This window comes from Neophocaena asiaeorientalis, unplaced genomic scaffold, assembly GCF_003031525.2.
Source record: "Neophocaena asiaeorientalis asiaeorientalis breed wild unplaced genomic scaffold, Neophocaena_asiaeorientalis_V1.1 scaffold147, whole genome shotgun sequence".
Taxonomy (NCBI): domain Eukaryota; kingdom Metazoa; phylum Chordata; class Mammalia; order Artiodactyla; family Phocoenidae; genus Neophocaena; species Neophocaena asiaeorientalis.
The window spans coordinates 6,599,400-6,616,787 of NW_020173758.1; the positions used below are offsets into that span (position 1 = coordinate 6,599,400).

The 17,388-nt window shown below is 39.0% G+C and overlaps 2 protein-coding genes across 5 annotated transcripts in view; one reads left to right on the forward strand and one right to left on the reverse strand.

The window, feature by feature from the left end:
• Window positions 1-541: 541 nt before the first annotated feature.
• EXTL2 (exostosin like glycosyltransferase 2) lies at window positions 542-16,030 on the reverse strand. Of its 2 annotated transcripts, XM_024751275.1 has the most exons (6): window positions 15,854-15,978; window positions 15,469-15,635; window positions 13,176-13,255; window positions 5,907-6,334; window positions 5,195-5,265; window positions 549-2,631 (listed from the first exon to the last, which is right to left on the reverse strand). In XM_024751275.1, exons 3-6 carry the CDS (start codon window positions 13,178-13,180, stop codon window positions 2,143-2,145), a joined length of 993 nt encoding a protein of 330 aa, XP_024607043.1. In that variant the 5' UTR covers window positions 13,181-13,255; window positions 15,469-15,635; window positions 15,854-15,978; the 3' UTR covers window positions 549-2,142. The 2 variants fall into 2 exon arrangements, with proteins under 2 accessions (XP_024607044.1, XP_024607043.1); XM_024751276.1 differs by having other exon boundaries at window positions 542-2,631; window positions 15,469-16,030.
• Window positions 16,031-16,746: 716 nt separating this feature from the next.
• The window catches only part of SLC30A7 (solute carrier family 30 member 7), an 83,337-nt gene continuing 82,695 nt past the window's right edge, over window positions 16,747-17,388 (forward strand). The window contains exons 1-2 of one of the 3 annotated variants that reach the window (XM_024751240.1): window positions 16,747-17,001; window positions 17,221-17,322. In XM_024751240.1, coding sequence (XP_024607008.1) covers window positions 16,922-17,001; window positions 17,221-17,322 — 182 coding nt within the window. In that variant the 5' untranslated portion in view covers window positions 16,747-16,921. The remainder of the gene's footprint in view (window positions 17,002-17,220; window positions 17,323-17,388) is intronic. The other 2 variants (XM_024751241.1, XM_024751242.1) reach the window with 2 other exon arrangements.

The window sequence follows — 17,388 nt, forward strand, 5'->3', positions numbered from 1 at the left end:
CTTACACAAGTTATCTCCTTTATTCCTTAAAACAAACCCCTACGTAGATATTATTCTCATTTTTGCAGACGAGGAAGTTGAAGCTCCAAGAGGTGAAGTATACATGAGATGCAGGAAGGATTTGAGCCCAAGGACTCCACTGGCACATTTAACCCCTAAGCTATATTGCTTTTCTGATGTAGCTTTAAGCCTGAGCATCCTCTCTTCTCCAGATCATTTGGAGCAAGAATAAGAGGGTGCAGGGAAAAAGTTTTAGTATATGTCTAGCCTCAATCAATGCAAGAGTTTTTGTAACACAGACTGAACTTCACTTTGCTTTCAATTATGCTCTATAAGGTCTGAAAAATATGAAGTGATGCTGAAGATAAGTTTAAGAATGCAAGATGAGAAATAAAACCTGAGAATATTTTCCCACTGGAAAATTTTCCCATGGGCAATGTAGTTAATACCTCTAATCTTGGAACAAAATATGAGAGTATTTGAAAATCTGTGTAAATACCGACCACGAAAGCATGAGTCTGCTTAATTAACATAGAACATCTGGATGGTAAAAGTTTATTTTATTTATCTGCCAATCTCAAGAGGCAAAATGTCACTACCAAGGTTGGACAAAGCAGATAATTAACACTATAAATTTTTAGTGAGGCTGCGAGTTCTATTGGCTTTCTCTGATGGCATTAAGATACATACACATGCCCACGTAAAGGAACAATATACACTGAGCTAATTGCACAGAGACCTCATTGTTGGAACATTAACCACGATTATTTTCATAGCTTTGCAATTTTGAGAATATAACGGCATACTGGGAGCAGGAGGGGGCATAGGAAGAGGAGAAGGTGGCAGAAAGAGGCCTGAGTATTCCTTTCCACCAATAGTGAACGAGGACCAAACACAGACACCGTGTGGAACAGATACTAATTCACATAACAGGAAGTGGGCAACTTAACAATCAGCTGATGCAGACTCCCTGTGGAATTCCTCTACTATGACTCAGGTCTCTTATTTTTTCCTGTATCTATGTAATTGAAATGATCTCTGGATCTTTTGCTGTGTGGAGGGAAGAAGTTCTGAATGCAAGAGATTGACTTAGTGCGTAATACACACGTTTTAGTATCCAGGAGATAACCTACGCTTTTATAACAATAAAGATCATTTGATAGTAAGGGTTGTAATTTCTGCCAGTTCCTACTTAAACATTCTTTCAAAAGAGTTATTTTATACATGTTTCTTAAACAATACATACTTTATGTAAAATCTAAGAATTAATGTGCAATCTCAAAGTCAGATTCAGTGACAAAATGCACTACCTGAATCTAGTAACACATTTACTCCTCACTGCATATAAGTTGCATGTAAGAAACAGAGGCTGCACTTGTGATCCATGCAGTAAATGTTCACAAAAATCAAGTGAACAACTAGACATCCTTTAGCTACTAAAATTAACCCTCCCAGTCACAACAGATATCCACAGAAATAAAAGCACTGATGGTTACACCAAAATCATGCTGGGATAAGTTAGTCCTGGAAAGGGCTGGTTGGAAGGACCACAAGGGAAGTACTGATAGTCACAAAATTTCCACTCGTTTTTATATGGGATTGAGACTATTCTCTCCTCACATGGCTTTTCCCTATACCACAGGCTTTTGTTGAAGAGGCATTTTAGGCTTCAAATGAAAATAATCATCCTTTAATGAAAAAGCTAAGAAATACTTGTCCTGAGTTTCTGATCCTGGAAACAGCTTGCTAAAGGTCCTTAAGGCAAGTGCCAGGAGTCAAAAAAATTGTAGAACATTATCACAACACTGTAAATCAACTATACTTCAATTAAAAAAATTTTTTTAAATTGTAGAACGGTCTCAGGATGTAAACAATAAAATTGTTGACCAAGGAATCATATCTGCGGATGAAAACTTCTCACAGGAAGACCTATCTGGGTAATACCAGCTTCTTGGGTTTTGAAGTGCCTGTAAATTTTATATGCTAGAAGCCCTAAGCACTTTTTCCCCCTTGTAGAGACTTCTGGAGTAGAAAAAAGTTCATGATGTGCTTAAAAATAAATAAATAAATAAACTGACCATAGCATGAAGAAGCTACTCAAATACCAAGCAGTTTTGAGGTTTGTTTTTGTTTGTTTTACTTTCACATTTTACTTTTGTGGTTGGCATATGGAAAACCAAACTGAGAAATCATAATGTTGGAGTATTTTAAGGGCATGCTGTCATAGATGTTAACAAGCTTATTTATACAATAAGACCTCTGCAGAAAGTGCTCAGCTCGATGCCACATTCCAGAATAGCCACCATTGGTTTCTTTTTCTAAATTGTCTATGTTTACAGGTTTCACAAATACCCCCGAAGTCTTCCCAGTGTGCTTGGCAATGATAAAATTCATGGCAATATCATCACAGTTTTGCGTTTCATCTAACAGAGCATGGACAGCTGCAGGTTGCCTCTGAAAGAGTTCAAGGTATTTGCTATGGAAGAATGAGGCTCCAATCAGCACCAGAGAGTAATGGTCACCATTTCCAAACCCCGGTGCTTGCAGTTCAAAACCTCCGTAACTGTAGACACCAGAGGAAGTAGACACATGCTTTCTTGGAACAAATCCTACAATTTGATCAGGAAATTGCTGAAAAGATGGAAAAAGAACAATTAAGTGTGGCATTTCTTTAAAGCTGACATGGTGAAAGGCAATGATTTACTACAGAAAGAATTAAACTGATTTGTCAGTGTTATTTTATTCCTGGCTTCTACATCTCAATTTCCTTTAACTCCAGACAAATTCATAAATCTATGTACTGATAAGTTTAAAGGTCAATTCATCATAACCAAATCTCTAACAAAATTTCTAACCTCACAAATATTCTCCTAATTTACACATTATCCAATATTAATAAATTCGAGTTAACAAAGAGTCTGGTTTTTCAGTTTGCTATGAGAGAAGTTGACTGTATGAATGATATTTATTACAGGAGATAAGAAGATATAATGTGATTATTTTGAAAAACTGTTTCAATCTCTTAGGCATATATAAAATTATGGATTTACATGTATCATTTTATTGTTTTTCCATGTTGATTTCAATGTTTTTGAAAGTCACCATTGATTTTAAACGATGTTTATTTTTACCTCTTTTCAGCTTGGGTGTCCCTTTTTTAAAAACATAAGAAAAATATATATATACACACACATATATACACAACACACACATATACAGTTGAGCCTTAAACAATGCAGGGGTTAGGGGCACTGACCCCCCGAGCGTAGTAGAAAACTCGTCTATAACTTTACAGTCAGCCCTCCATATCCACAGATCTGCATCTCTAGATTCAGCCAACCACCGATCATGTAGTACTGTGGTTTGTATTTATTGAAAAAATCTGAGTATAAATGTACCTGTACAGTTCAAATCCATGTTGCTCAAAGATATATAGATAGATAGATAGATGGATAGATAGATAGATATAGACATATATATAGATATATGAGATGTGTCAGGATCTTTGAAGGATAGTATTAAAACAATAATAGTAGGATGAGAGTGACTAAAAATAAAACAAAAATCAGCAAAGAAAAGCAGAGAATCATGGAAAAGAAGCATGAACTTATAGAATTAAAAGGTTTAGTTCAATCTCACAAATAAGTTGAGTTTCATTCATTTACAGAACAGACACTAAACTAGGGACCCACGCACACAAGTCAGGGTGGGTTAAATCCCGTTTCAAAGAACGCATAGTCTAGAGAGGGTATGATACAGATATGTGAACCAGGAACTACCACACTGTGAAAAAGCTGTAAATGCAGCTGTGCAATTCTCAGGGGGGCATCGAGGACAGGATGACAATTGTGCTGCTGGGAAGCAAAGGGGAATGTCAAGGGTTGGGTGTAAAGGCTGGGAGCCTTCAGAGAAGATGTGCCACTTAATCTATGTGATGAAAGAGATTTCACGGATGAATGGAGGTGGAAAAGGTAAAGCACTGCAAGTGGAGGTGATGGGTGAGTGCAAAGACACAGATACCTGTCTGCTCTAATCTTGCTTCTCTCTAGGCCCCAAATCACTACACTATGCAGGGCACTGATGGGACAGAACTTTAGGAGTCAAATTATCTTGTGCAATGGATTGAAACTGTTCTTGATGGTTTTATGAATAAAACCTAAAGTCATATTTATCCATCTTTAATTATGGTTTACTTGGATTGTTCTAATTAACCGCAGTTCTCATATTTCCCCCCACCCTGATATTTTCAGGAAATTGATTTTTTACCTGAAATAGAAATCTCACAGCTGGAGTATTACATTAGAACTTTTCGCCTAGGAAGCTTTTATTTATAGGGCTGGAAAAACTGCTGATATGGAAAAAAATCTGTTGATCAGTACACTAGGCGTGAAGCTGAAAACTGAAGTTTTGAGAATGATGATATCTGCAGAGTACCGTGACCACTTACCATTAATACCTCATGTTCTTACATCCCAAGTCGCCAATTAAGGAGAGTTACTATAGTGCAAATTAGACCATTTACTGGGCAGCACAGTGTTTAATTATTGGACAGGGCTTCAAAGTATTTGTATGCAGTTCTGGTTTCAGGTACTTGTAGTGCAACTTGTAAAAGCTGTCTACTATTAACACATATTCAGTAGGAAAAAGGAGTTTTTATAGATACCAGGTAATTTATGCCTGTTTACCCCAGCTTGGAATTTAAGGGGGTGGGGGTGGGGGAAACTGCCACCACAATGGTCCATGCAGAATTATTATCAGTATTATTAATTTTTAAACAATGGTCTCAGAATCAGACTTAAATTTTATGGATGTAATAAATTGTTTCTTTCAAAGGAAGTTCTGTGCAATATTAATACAGAAATACACTTCTCATTTGAGATACAGGCGAAAGTGCCTCTGGATTTTAGTCTTTGCTCTATCATATACCAGATCGTTTCCTCATTGTTCTTTGGAAGTCAGTTCTAGCTCTTCTTTCCAATATACCAAATATAAATCAAATACAGATAAAAGATACTGTAACTTTCAGATTAGCTTAACTGAGCTCAGGAAATCTGATTATGACAAATTCATCTATCTTTTAGATAAATACTGTCCACGCTGGTTTGGGTGACTCTCACATTAAACCATGCTGCTCTGGTTAAACACTAGATCAGACTTTATACTGATGATTTCATAAAGGATGTAGCAACATTACCTGCCACACGGAGAAAGCAAAAACAAGGTCTTGGGTGCTAATTAGCATGTCATCATCTACCATTAACACCGCTGAAATGAAAGGAAAAAAATTTAAATCAAACAGTTTGGAAATGAAAAAAAAGTTATAAGATACAGTGGTGTTTTTATAAGTCATTCAAATGAAGTATTTTCTGAATGAAATTCAGTAAATAAAAAATGTATTCTTGGAGAGATTTGTCTAGCAGAAAAAGTTTTTACTTGAACTGTATTTGATTTTTATAATTTCCTGAGGGGGAAATTATCATGTATTTATCATCCATTATCCTAGAAACTAATGAACCTATAAATAAATAAAACCAAGGTTCTTTTAAGCAAATTACAATCTCAGTAACTGCTGAGTGGGAGGAAAAGGAGGCAGCAAAAAATACATTAAGCATAAGTTAAATGGCATTTTACTAACTTCTGTGATGCAGTAATATGTAATCATAGCATATCTTCTTTCACAATATTAACCTCTTTGTCACTGTTGCAAGATATATGCGATTTCTTCCCCAGGAGACTGCTTCTTGACATCTTGGAAACTGCCCCTTAAGTTTTTCAAAATGCTCTCTTATGATTAAATTTCCCTATTTTCTCCAATTAAGACAAGTAGAAGGCCCAAAAGCCACGCACCCACCCCCAGCTCTGGTTAGCTGCAGCCCTGCCAGACTAAGAACCCAGCTGCAACTCACCATTGGTTTCTAGTTCAGGAAAGACCTGGAGTCGATTTCTCATCCTGTTTGTTGTCTGTACTTTGAAGATCACAGGGACAGGGTGAGGCCCTAGAGAGTTCCATAACTCATCTGGTCCCTTCTCCCCAACATTGTTCCACACCACAATCACTTTGTGCAGATATGGTACTGCCTGATAATGATTTAAAAGTCTCAACAAGAGATCTGTTCTGTTGTACGTCTGCATTATGAGAGTAAAGGAATCCTGGGTGGACTTGCCCTGGGATTTTATTTCCCTACGCAAAGTGAGCATCTTATCTTCTTTGATATTAGGAAGTAAAGCGGTCAAAGCCCCAGCTACCAGCAGTAACACAAGGATTACCACCAAAGAGAAACGAAGTACTCGAATCCCCATCACTCTTCCAGGGAGTTTGCAGATGTGGCAACACCTGGAGTAGAAATGGAAATAAAATGCAGAATCTTAGCATTCTTACTAGTTACTATGTTTTTGTTTTTGCTTTTTTGAGGAGAGAGGTTAATCATCTTTTAGCTGACTCAAGTTCAGTTTACCCTGCCTCTTTGATAAGGTGATTTGGCCTTAGATGAAAAGTACAGTGAATAAACCTTTCCTTCTGGGCCTGCTCACTTTGCAGCTGCAGACAAAGGGTTATCTACACACCGAACAGGAAGAATTAAGCAGTGCATTTTAAAATTTGCCCTCATTTCACTACTAAACATTTGGAACTGAGATTATTTTTTTCAGATGGGATTATATTTTTCTTGGTAGTATACTAATTCCTTAAGCAGCTTTATTGAGATATCGTTGACACATAAAAGTTGTATATATGTAAGGTGTACAACTTGATGTTCTGATATATGTATATTTCAGTACACTAACTTTAAACTTACATTTTGGTAGCAAACTTTTTTCCAAGTGAAATCATATGCAGAACCCTAATATATGAAATAATAGTAATAGCAGCAGAAGCAAACAATTATAGTGGGTTTATTACATTCTAGGCTCTGTACTATGTGCTTTGCGTGTCATAGTACGTGCTTACTCAGTAAATTAAACAAATAACCACTGAGCACTTAGTGTACCATGCACTGTTTTAGATTCTGTGAGTATAGCAATGAATAAGATAGACAAAGTCTCTGCTGTTAGTAGCAGAGGAAATAGTAGGGCCAAACAGGTAACGAAGTAAATAAACTCAAAGCTAATTCAGCATGATGGTAACGAAGAGAATAAATCAGAATGACATGACAAGCAAGGGTCAGATTATGGGGGATTTTGTTGGCCTGAGTAAGGAGTATGGATTTTATTCTAAGTGAGATGGGAAGCCATTGGAGGGTTTTGATCAGGGGAGCAACAGAATCCTGTTTACATTTTACTATTATTCCCATTTAATAGTATTTGGATGCTTACAGAGGTTAAATAACTTTCTCAAGGTTACTAAACAACTGAAGTAATGGATCTAGGATTTTTATCCAGGAAAAAAACTCCTGCCAGAGCCCAGGCTTTTTCATCATCATGGGCTGGGGAGTGTACTGCCAGTTTCAAATGTGGGATGTGCTGAGGTAGGGCTCTTGAGCTTCCAAAGCAACCTCTGTCACAGAACATGAGGATCACCAGGTATTGTCATCAGCTTTGGACTCTCGTATTCCTCACTATACCTACAGGATCCACCTGAGATGGCTACAGAAGAGTAGGCGAACAAAAACCAAGGGATGTGGCCTGGAGATTTATTGGTCAAAATTTTTTGTCTGATCAAAACTCAGTCACAAATGTAAGGAAAGGTTAAATCTCATACTGTTTTACAGATACCCAGAACTCTGATTTCTTGGCTTCCAATACAGTTTCATTATCACCCCTACTGCCTCGTTTTGGAGCACTGCTGGCTTTCAATTGCTGCTGTTGTTTGATTCTTCTGCTCTTTCTGCTTTTGATTTACTTACTTTACTTACTCCTCCACAAGCCTCCACAAGCTTTTGAGGGATGGACTCATTTTCTATGCTGGCAGCTGAGCCTTCAAATACATCTCAACACTTTTCCTAGATCTATTCTACTACTCTACTCAAGTACAAAAGCCTGAAATGAGGAAAAAGAAAGCTTAAAGAAATTTACTTATAAAAAGACTGAAAACAAAAATCAACCAGGAGTTTCGAGACATATAAAACATATCTTTAAGAAAAAAAAATAGATCTCTCAGAACCAGAAAGACTGAGATATTATTATTCTTGATGACTTTAATTGACCCATGGTCTATCCACTCTTACTACTTTTAATACAATTTTTCCTCAGGCTATACACTAAACAGATACCCTTATCTATTCCTTATTACAGATAAATAATATCAAGTTGGTAAAGACTTCTCACTGCTAACTCACACCTGTGGTGTGCTAACTGTACAAGCCACTGTCACTGTTCTTCCTTGTATAACACTCTCCTGTACAGTTTATTTTGGTTTCCTTCATGAAAAAGTGCACTGTGTCTGTATGTAAGCTCTTGATTTTGCACCTTGTGGTTTCAGTTGGGCATCTGCAGCTAGGCCACCATTCTACAGACAATCCTAAGACTAGTCTAAATCTTCCTGTCTTAACAGATTAGGTTCCAAACAAAATCTCACTTGGCTATCCAAATGATGTCCGATCAGTCTTCCATTTTTCATCGAGGAAACTTGGCAGTGGTGGAGTTAAAGTGACAGTCACATTCCCCTGATCTTGTTTCAAGTTGTGAGGCGTGTTTTGTAACTGTAGCAACAGTTTTTCTCTATACAGGTCAGCAAGGACATAGAGAGGCCATATAGACCATGCCTTTAACATCTCTCTTTAAAGTTCACAGAAGTGGGGACTGGAGAATTGCAAGGCTTATAGGGGAACACATCCCATGATGTGATAATGCGCTGAGGCCTGTGCAAGCAAAGGAAGAACTTATTCATAAGGACAAGGGAATGGTCATTGTCATTCAGCAACTCTCACTTTTCAAAAGTCCAGATTTGAAAAGAAATGTTCCCTTGCAGTAATCTTTTTGGAGAGCTTTCAAGGATATTGTCTCCTGGACTTTCTCTGCAGCCTGTTCTGTTAAGAAATTTTGTGTTTCTCCTTTTATCATAGCTTCACTCTAAGATACGAACAAAATGAATTATTTTTGAAGTAACTTCAGCTTTACCATGATTACTTTTCAAGGATGGTGATTTAAGGTTTGAGAGCACAAATCTTTTCACTGTATACACTCTTTTACTAAAACAACATATACTGTTAATGTGGTAAACCAAAGAGAAACCATTATGAATTAATAATCTTGGTTCAAAGGCCTTGATAATCCTTCTAATACTGACTCAAAAGCAGGTCTCATAAAACATATTTTCAGTTCTACATAAAAATGGCTGGTTATAAGCACTCAGAGTTAACAATCCTGACAACTGCATTAAAGTATACCCTGATTAAGATCTTTATGTTCATTTTCTTCAGCTGAGTAGGAGTAACATACTATAAAACTTACATACCAGTGTCTCTAGTCTCTAAAACAGACATTAATAGCTACCTGGCAGTTTTAGTGGAGAAAAAGTAATGAAGATTCATCTCTATAGCCTACTATAAATATACATCGTCAAAGATAATCGTGAACGACTGTTTCACTTTTATCTATACTTTAAAGTGGGAGTTACCCCACTTTATCTGTCATAGAAATTTCCTCTTTCAGATAGCTTCTAATCCCCTATTTTACTTGTATCAAAAATATTTTGAGAGATATAATTTATATCTTTGGAAAGACAATGTAAATATTTCATGTAGTATTTATTAAATGATATTGCCTGATAAAATTATGTTACATTTGTAGTATACATAGAAAAGGAAGAACAAAAACTTTATAGACTGCAGTGCAAGTGGCATCTCTGTACTTTGAGAATAGCTGAAGTCTGGAACTTTATTGTAGGCCTACTGGAAACAGCCTTAGAACAGTATGGAGAGTGGTGATGACTTCATGGCTATCTGGATTTCAGTTTATAGCTTTCTTCTGTCCTTTGTCCAGAGAAGTATCTATCACCTAAATCACAGCTTTGAGTTTTGAATGGGGGGATATGAAAATGAATACATTCGGATAACCTATGTCTTACTTAGAAAGAACCAAGAATTAAAATTATTTAATTTAAAATTATATCTATTGATATATATATTTCCTGGCACCCTGCCTCATTCCAAAAAGGATCTGACAGTTCTTAGTCTATCCCCTTTCTGCCCTTCTTCCATCTATGACTATAGTAAACTAAATGTGACTTTGATAAACACAGTAAATGTCAGCAAAACAAAAATCCTTCTTTTTCTCCTAATCATCTGCAAAATCAAAGATCCCCAGATGATATTTTTTGCACATATGTTAACTTATTTAGTTCCTCATGAGTAGGGAGCACATCCTTTTAGTTATTTTGATATGGTTACATAGCATCTCCTAGACCAGCGGTTTTCAACCAGGGACGATTTTGCTCTCTAGGGAATATGGGGCAAAGTCGGGAGACATTTTTGATTGTTGTGACTGGGGCTAGGAGATGCTATTGCTCTCTGGTGGGCAGATGGCAGTGCTGCTGCTAAACATCCTACAATGGACAGGACAGGCTCCACAGCAAGGAATTATACAGGCTTAACATGCCAGTGATGCCAAGGTGGAGAAGCCCTGCTCTACATATATTTTACCTTGAACACGAACACTGCTAGCCAAGTGGCCCCTGAAATCCCTACTGCTATGTATTACGCTCAATGAAGGATAAAGCAATGTCTCCAAAACTGCCCCAGTATCTATATGCCTTATGATACAAACACATCATAAACTCAGAAAACTGAAAGAGACCTCAGAGCCCTCCTAAGCCAGCTTCCTTGTTTCATAGATAAAGAACCCAAGGTCCAGGCATAAGGAATTCGCCTGAACTGATGCAGATGCAAATATACTGTCAACAGAAAATCACTTTAACAACATATACATGATCATCAGTAGCCAATCTAAGTCCTGTCATTTAGAAAGCTTAGGACTATAGACTGCATGTTGAGTCTATAGTTCTGAAACAGAGGTGCTAAAACATATTGATAAATAGCTGAATTTCCTACAGTATCACATTTGAAAACCAGAAGTTGCTGCAACAGGTCATTTCTCACTTCAAGCTGTTAAGGAAAGAATTTCTGCACTGGTCGCATTAAATTAGAGCAAGTTCTTCTCCTGGCAGCAAGATTGAATGAGCCATTCCCTTACAGGTAAATCAGATTCAAATAAACACCGAAGACAACATTTAAAACAGACAGCAGACACTAAGTACCTGTGTCTCCACCTCCCTCCCTAATCTCACCCTGTTATCAGTAGCAAAGGCTGCCTGTCAGTCCTGGCGTTTTGTTTTTCCCTCCTAAGCATCCTGTACAAAGCATCAAATTGCTTCTCAATACTTCTACAGGCAGCTACTACCAATTAATTAGATTTGCTTTCTCATCATTGATTTAAGAGGAAATAACATAAATATTATGTATAAAGGCTTCTTAAAGCACTGTGTCCTTCAATCCAGCTATTTGTTACTGAGGCAGTGAGGCCTTCTCTACCCTCAAAGTGCACAGGTCTGAATTATGCTAGATGAAAGTTCCTTCTCGTCTTGCATCTTTCTCCAGGAATTGACAATTAATTGTGTGATAATGATGATGGTGGTGTTTGGAGATGACCAAACTTATGGACATATATCAGGGCAGGAGAAGGAATGGCCTTATTCTTAAGAGGAACATCCACGACTTATAACGATCCAAGGAGTCAATGCATCCTAAGAAGAAAGCCTAGAAATAGAAAAACATTTTTAGCTCAGTACAGTGCCATGCAAAATCAGTTCCAGAAATGGGTCAAAAAGAAGCCAAGTACATCTGCAAATACATTACTTTTACCATTCCAGGACACTGAAGCTTTTCACTTGAACTTCTCTCTGTTTTAGTCACAGGAAGATGCAGGGGAGGCAAGATTGTTGGGCAACAGAAACCTGGAATATTCTATGGAACCCTCTCCCTTTTATACAACACTGGTTTTCAGCAATAAACTCACACTGCAAAATCATTTCTCTAAGAGAAACAGATTTCATACACATGAATTATGATTTGTAAATAGCTTTAGATATTAAACCTAACAAAGACGTAATCTTAATTCATATGAGCTTCCTAACTTTATTAGAGGAAGGTCAGAATATCCATAGTAGTTATGTCAGTCCATAAACATTCCTAGGTGCTTACCATGCACGAGCCCAGCACTGTCAGGCACTAGGGATGGTAATGAGCAAGGCCATCAATTCCTGCCCTCACAGAGCTTAGCAATAGTAATGGAAGTTGTCAGACCTCTTCCCTCTTTATGTTACCTAACAACTCAAATCAGTAATGTTTCAAACCTTCAGAGACACGGGAATTAAAATATATCCACCCCATTTTGTAGATGCGCTAGCTGAGACTGAGAATATTAAATGATGTTTCCTGAGCCACAGAAAGAGTGGTGGGTCCAAACAAACTCCCGACTCTCACACTTGACCTACATTATATTTTTAGTGTCTTTCAAGTAGTCTCTGTTTTCAGCTTTGTTCTAGTCTACAAGAATATTTCAACTTTGTAGGTATTGACTTTATACTATAACCTGGAATACTATTTCAACGGATAAGATCTAAAACAGGCAATACAGTATTTTCTAACAGACCCTGGCTCAAGTAAAAACTCTTATTTCCAAGGAAACAAAAAACCTCTATAGGAAACAATTTTTCTCAGATAAAAATACTGGTATTTCACTTATGTCCATAGCAGCATTATTCACAATAGTCAAAAAATGGAAGCAACCCAAATGTCCATTGACAGATGAATGGATAAACAAAACGTGGTATAGACATACAATGGAATATTATTTGGGCTTTAAAAGGAAGGAAATTCTGACACATGCTACAACATGGATGAACCTTCAGGACATCATGCTCAGTGAAATAAGCCAGCACAAAAGGACAAATACTCTATGATTTCACTTACATGAGGAATATAGAGTAGTCAAATTTATAGAAACAGAAAGTAGAATGGTGGTTGCCAGGGGCCCGGGGAACAGAGAAATGGAGAGTTGTTGTTTAATGGTTATAGAATTTCAGTTTTGCAGGCTGAAAAAGTTCTTGAGATTGGCTGCTCAACAATGTCAATACACTTAACACTATTGAGCTGTACACTTAAAAATGGTTAAGATGGCAAATATTATGTGTATTTTACCACAATTTTTAAAAAGCAAAAAAAAAAAATACTGGTACTTACCTCATTATGGTAAAGTTTTAATTTTTAAAAAAAATTTTCCTTATGGCTTCAGTAATTGATAGGAACAGGCTCTCTTGGCACTATTAAGGGAAATCAAAGAATTTTCTGTGATGTTTTTGTCAATCACCAGGAAATTTTTAAAAAATGCTTTTTAATGCTATCGTCCATAGGCTTTGAATTATTTTTAGAAATTAAAATTTGCTATACTGTGTTCTAAAAACTACATTTAGGCAATTAGGTAGGTGCTACCTGTCAGGTTGGTGCTAACATTGCTATATTTTTTGTTTTCATCTTTCTCTTAGGTATCCAGAAGCAGAATAAACTCACATCATGCTGATGATCTAATGTGTTTACACTTCTGAAACCAGAACATATATGCCATGGAGCAAGACCTCTGAATGCATTAGCAACCTGCACTTGTATTCAATTTCTAGATTTTTAAGTATCTGTAGTTTTATCTACCATCAAAACTACTTTTTTCACTAAAGGTTCATAAGGCATTCAATTTGAAGTACTAAAAAAACTCAGGGTCTAAAATAGGGTTGCAGGTAAATGTCAGCGTTGATTACTGAGGAATGACAGATGGCATCCTTCCTATTCCTTACTCTTGCCCAAAAGGAGCTGGAACCTTGGCTGGAGGTGAGCTTCTGCCCCTTAATCTTCTTGGCTTTCATTTCTCACAGTCCTTAATCACATGTCTAAGAAGTTAGGGATTTTTTCCCCCATATAGTCTGCACAGTTAACCTAATGCAATTAATTAGTAGATGATCTAAACAAATATTTAAAAGTTCAGGGTAGAAATCCATTTATTGGTTTAAAATGTTCATTAATATATCTACCTATTTTATGATCTTATAAATCCATAACATATGAAGGAATTCAGAACTGATTGGAGACCAGCAAGATACTGCATCTGTAATGACCACCTGAATAGACCTGAAGAATCATTTTTGATTTTCCAAACTTATATTCTTTCATGATTCAAGTTACTGAAGGGGTAAAGGGATGGCTTAGCATGTATCTGGGCTCATCAGGTGACAGTTGTTCCTCCTCACTACACCAAAAGCACCTCTTGTGCGCATCTTAAATATCATTTAGTTCTAAAATCCTGAACTGATTTGCCCTCTCCTCACATCCCGCTTCTTCGGCCCATAAAATTCCTCCAGGGAAAGAACTTTATCAGGCTTTTTAACCTACCTCCCTTCCCCCACCCCGTGCCCAGCACAGAGCTTAGCACATAGTAGACACTCATTAAATGATTGTTGAATGAATGAAACTAACTTTAATTTTGATATGACAACATATACTGGTTAACATATATGGGACAAACATTATTTCAAGATGACAAATCACGTGAGACATGTCAAACATTTTCCACTCATAGCACTTTTCCTGATTTAGTGTCCAATTTATATTTCTAATAAAATATTTAGTATTGAAGTTGGTAATTATGTCGTCTAGGAATGAAAGATGTGAAGTGGCATTGCCACTTTTTGAAAGAAGGCCCTCACTGGAATAGCTATCTTATATTCTGGGGAGTGAGCAGTGGGGAATTTAGGAGTTCCAGGACCACTGTAACTGAAATTAAACTTCAATTTCTCCAACTTATTTCAAAACTATTTGAAAAAGGGTATTGCAGATTTCTCCATAACCCAGGTGAACAATTTCTCATCTGCAGCAATATAGGGCAAAATGTAGAATTTATTTTCAAAGGCAGAATACAAAAACACAGGCTCAGATGGCAGCTGACCTGGATGAGTTAAGAGAACGCTGGAAACCAGTTGCTGAAATTCATTTATTTCCATATATGCACACCCCACCCCCACTCCCAGTTACATCATACTGAAATAAAGCAGCTTTGGAGAAACACTCAATCGCTGTGGAAATATTTATCTTCAACCTAGTTTGTACCCACTTAACGTTTCCCCAGCAGTGCAGTACAGTAAAACTCAGTCTATGGCTAATATAAAAGCTTCCTAAAAATATAAGTAAATGTTACGAATTGAAAATATTTCTATGTTCAAATTAAAATAATGAAATATACGCCAAGAAAGACAAAGACAAAATACTCTTTCCAGAACTTAATTTCTGAAATCTAGCTGCTTTTACACAGCAGTTTAATTAACACGAACATTAAAAAAAAAAATGGTAGAATAAGTAAATTTTATTTTCAAAAATAAAACCACAGAATCAGTACCCCACACACTCACAAAGTTCCAAGAAGGAGTGCAAAACACATATCTTCTCACTGCAAAAAGATTTTTAACACGAGAGCATTTTCCTATTTCCTTACCTCGAGTGCAGAAGACTGCAGTGGGACCTAGCCGATTTATTTGCTTCCAGCTTGGTTACGATGAAACGAAAGGGGGGTCTCGCTTGCTCATTTTTCATTTTTTTTCCAAACCCAGCAGCGTGCATTCACCCGGCATTACTCGCTGGATTGATAACCTGGATGAAACGCTGCCCACAAAGAGAGAGCCTGAAGCAGAGGGCAGTCCTGGGTGGCCGCCCCTCCCTTTCGGTGACGCTCCACTTCCTGTTAGACTAAAAAGCCGTTCCCAAGAATCTCGGTTTTGTAGTTTCTAGCCCACCTCCAAAAGCCAGTCCTCCTTTGCCCCATTTCTCCCCCCCAGGGTAACAACTTTTAATCATTCAGGTGATGGACCACCTGACCTTACCCAAACAATTTCCCAGAGAGGCGTTGGAAGAGGAGTTCCAACCACCGTGGGCGCCCAGCACTGGCCTGCAGGGCTCGCCTTTGGCGCTCCGCAAGCCCTCACGTCCCACCAACGAGTCAGTTTTCCCTGCACTTCCCTGAAACTGGTTATGGGGTTCTCACGAGAATTAGAGCCACGGCGGCGGCCTCCGGGATGACCTGGAAGTGAAGGGGACGTGTAGGAACTCGAGTTTTGGGTTATGAACGGATTGAGATTGTCTGGGACGCAATGCCTTAACCAAACCTCAATTTCAACACGGTCTCGTAGGATCTCCTTTTAAAAGGCTCTTTTAAATACCTTTAACATTCTTTCGGAAGACATTTATTGATTGCCTCCTGCGTGGCAGTACAGAAAGGTCAGGCACTGTTTTCGGGGGCGGGACGGGGTGGATTACTAGGATTTGGGCGCCCATGGAGTCCATCCAGCAAAACCATTCTTTGCGCTTCCTGCGGACTGGCGGCGAGAGAATATGTCGCCGCCTGGATTCTTAAGCACTGCTCTCTAATGCACCAGGATTTAATGCTAATAGGGGCAATGGCGAAAGGGCAGGCGCTGGACGCCAGCGCATCCGGGAACAAGAATGGTAGGCAGTCGGAGTGGGCGTGAGTGGGCTCACAACCTCCCAGCCAGCCCAGTCTGTGGGTGGCCATCTCAGGATTTTCTTCCTGAGTCCAGGTGGCGGGACTCCACTCCAAGTCGGCCCTTTAGACCACTTAATAGTTGCCAACTCTTCATGCCCCCAGCAAAACTCGCGCAACGCGACCCTCGTCGTAAGCCCCGCCCCACCGCGCACGCCCCTCCCTCGGCCCCGCCTTCCCCCTTTCCCGTCCCAGGACGCGTTGCGCGGCTTGGGCCGGAAGTCGGCGGGTTCTCCGGTGTGTGTCTGAGTCTGTCTGTCTCGAAGCCGCGCGCGGCCCGGGGCAAGCGGGATTCCCAGATTCCCATCTGAGGCGTCACCACTGTCACTACCATCACCCACGGAGCCACTACTAGAGGGGAGTAGACCCGGCCCTTCGCCGGGCAGAGAAGATGTTGCCCCTGTCCATCAAGGACGATGAATACAAACCACCTAAGTTCAATCTGTTCGGCAAGATCTCAGGCTGGTTTAGGTGCGGGGTGCCGTATTTGCGGGAATGGGGTGTCCGGCAGAAGGGGAAAAGGCCCAGACTTAAGGATGGCCCGAGGTCCAGGGAGGGAGCGTCAGGGACACCCTCGTTCGTGTGAGGACAGGAACGGGTGGACTGGGAGGGTCCTGAAAGGGGAACCCAACCTCCTGGTCCGGCACTCCTCTGACTTTCCCGGCTATTCCCTACTTGTGTCATGCTTAGGTCTATCCTGTCGGACAAGACGTCTCGGAACCTGTTTTTCTTCCTGTGCCTGAACCTCTCTTTCGCTTTTGTTGAACTACTGTACGGCATCTGGAGCAACTGGTAACCAAAGGGGAAAAGGGTTGGGGCGGAAGCAGCGGGTGGGGGAGACGAAGCACTGTTTGCTTA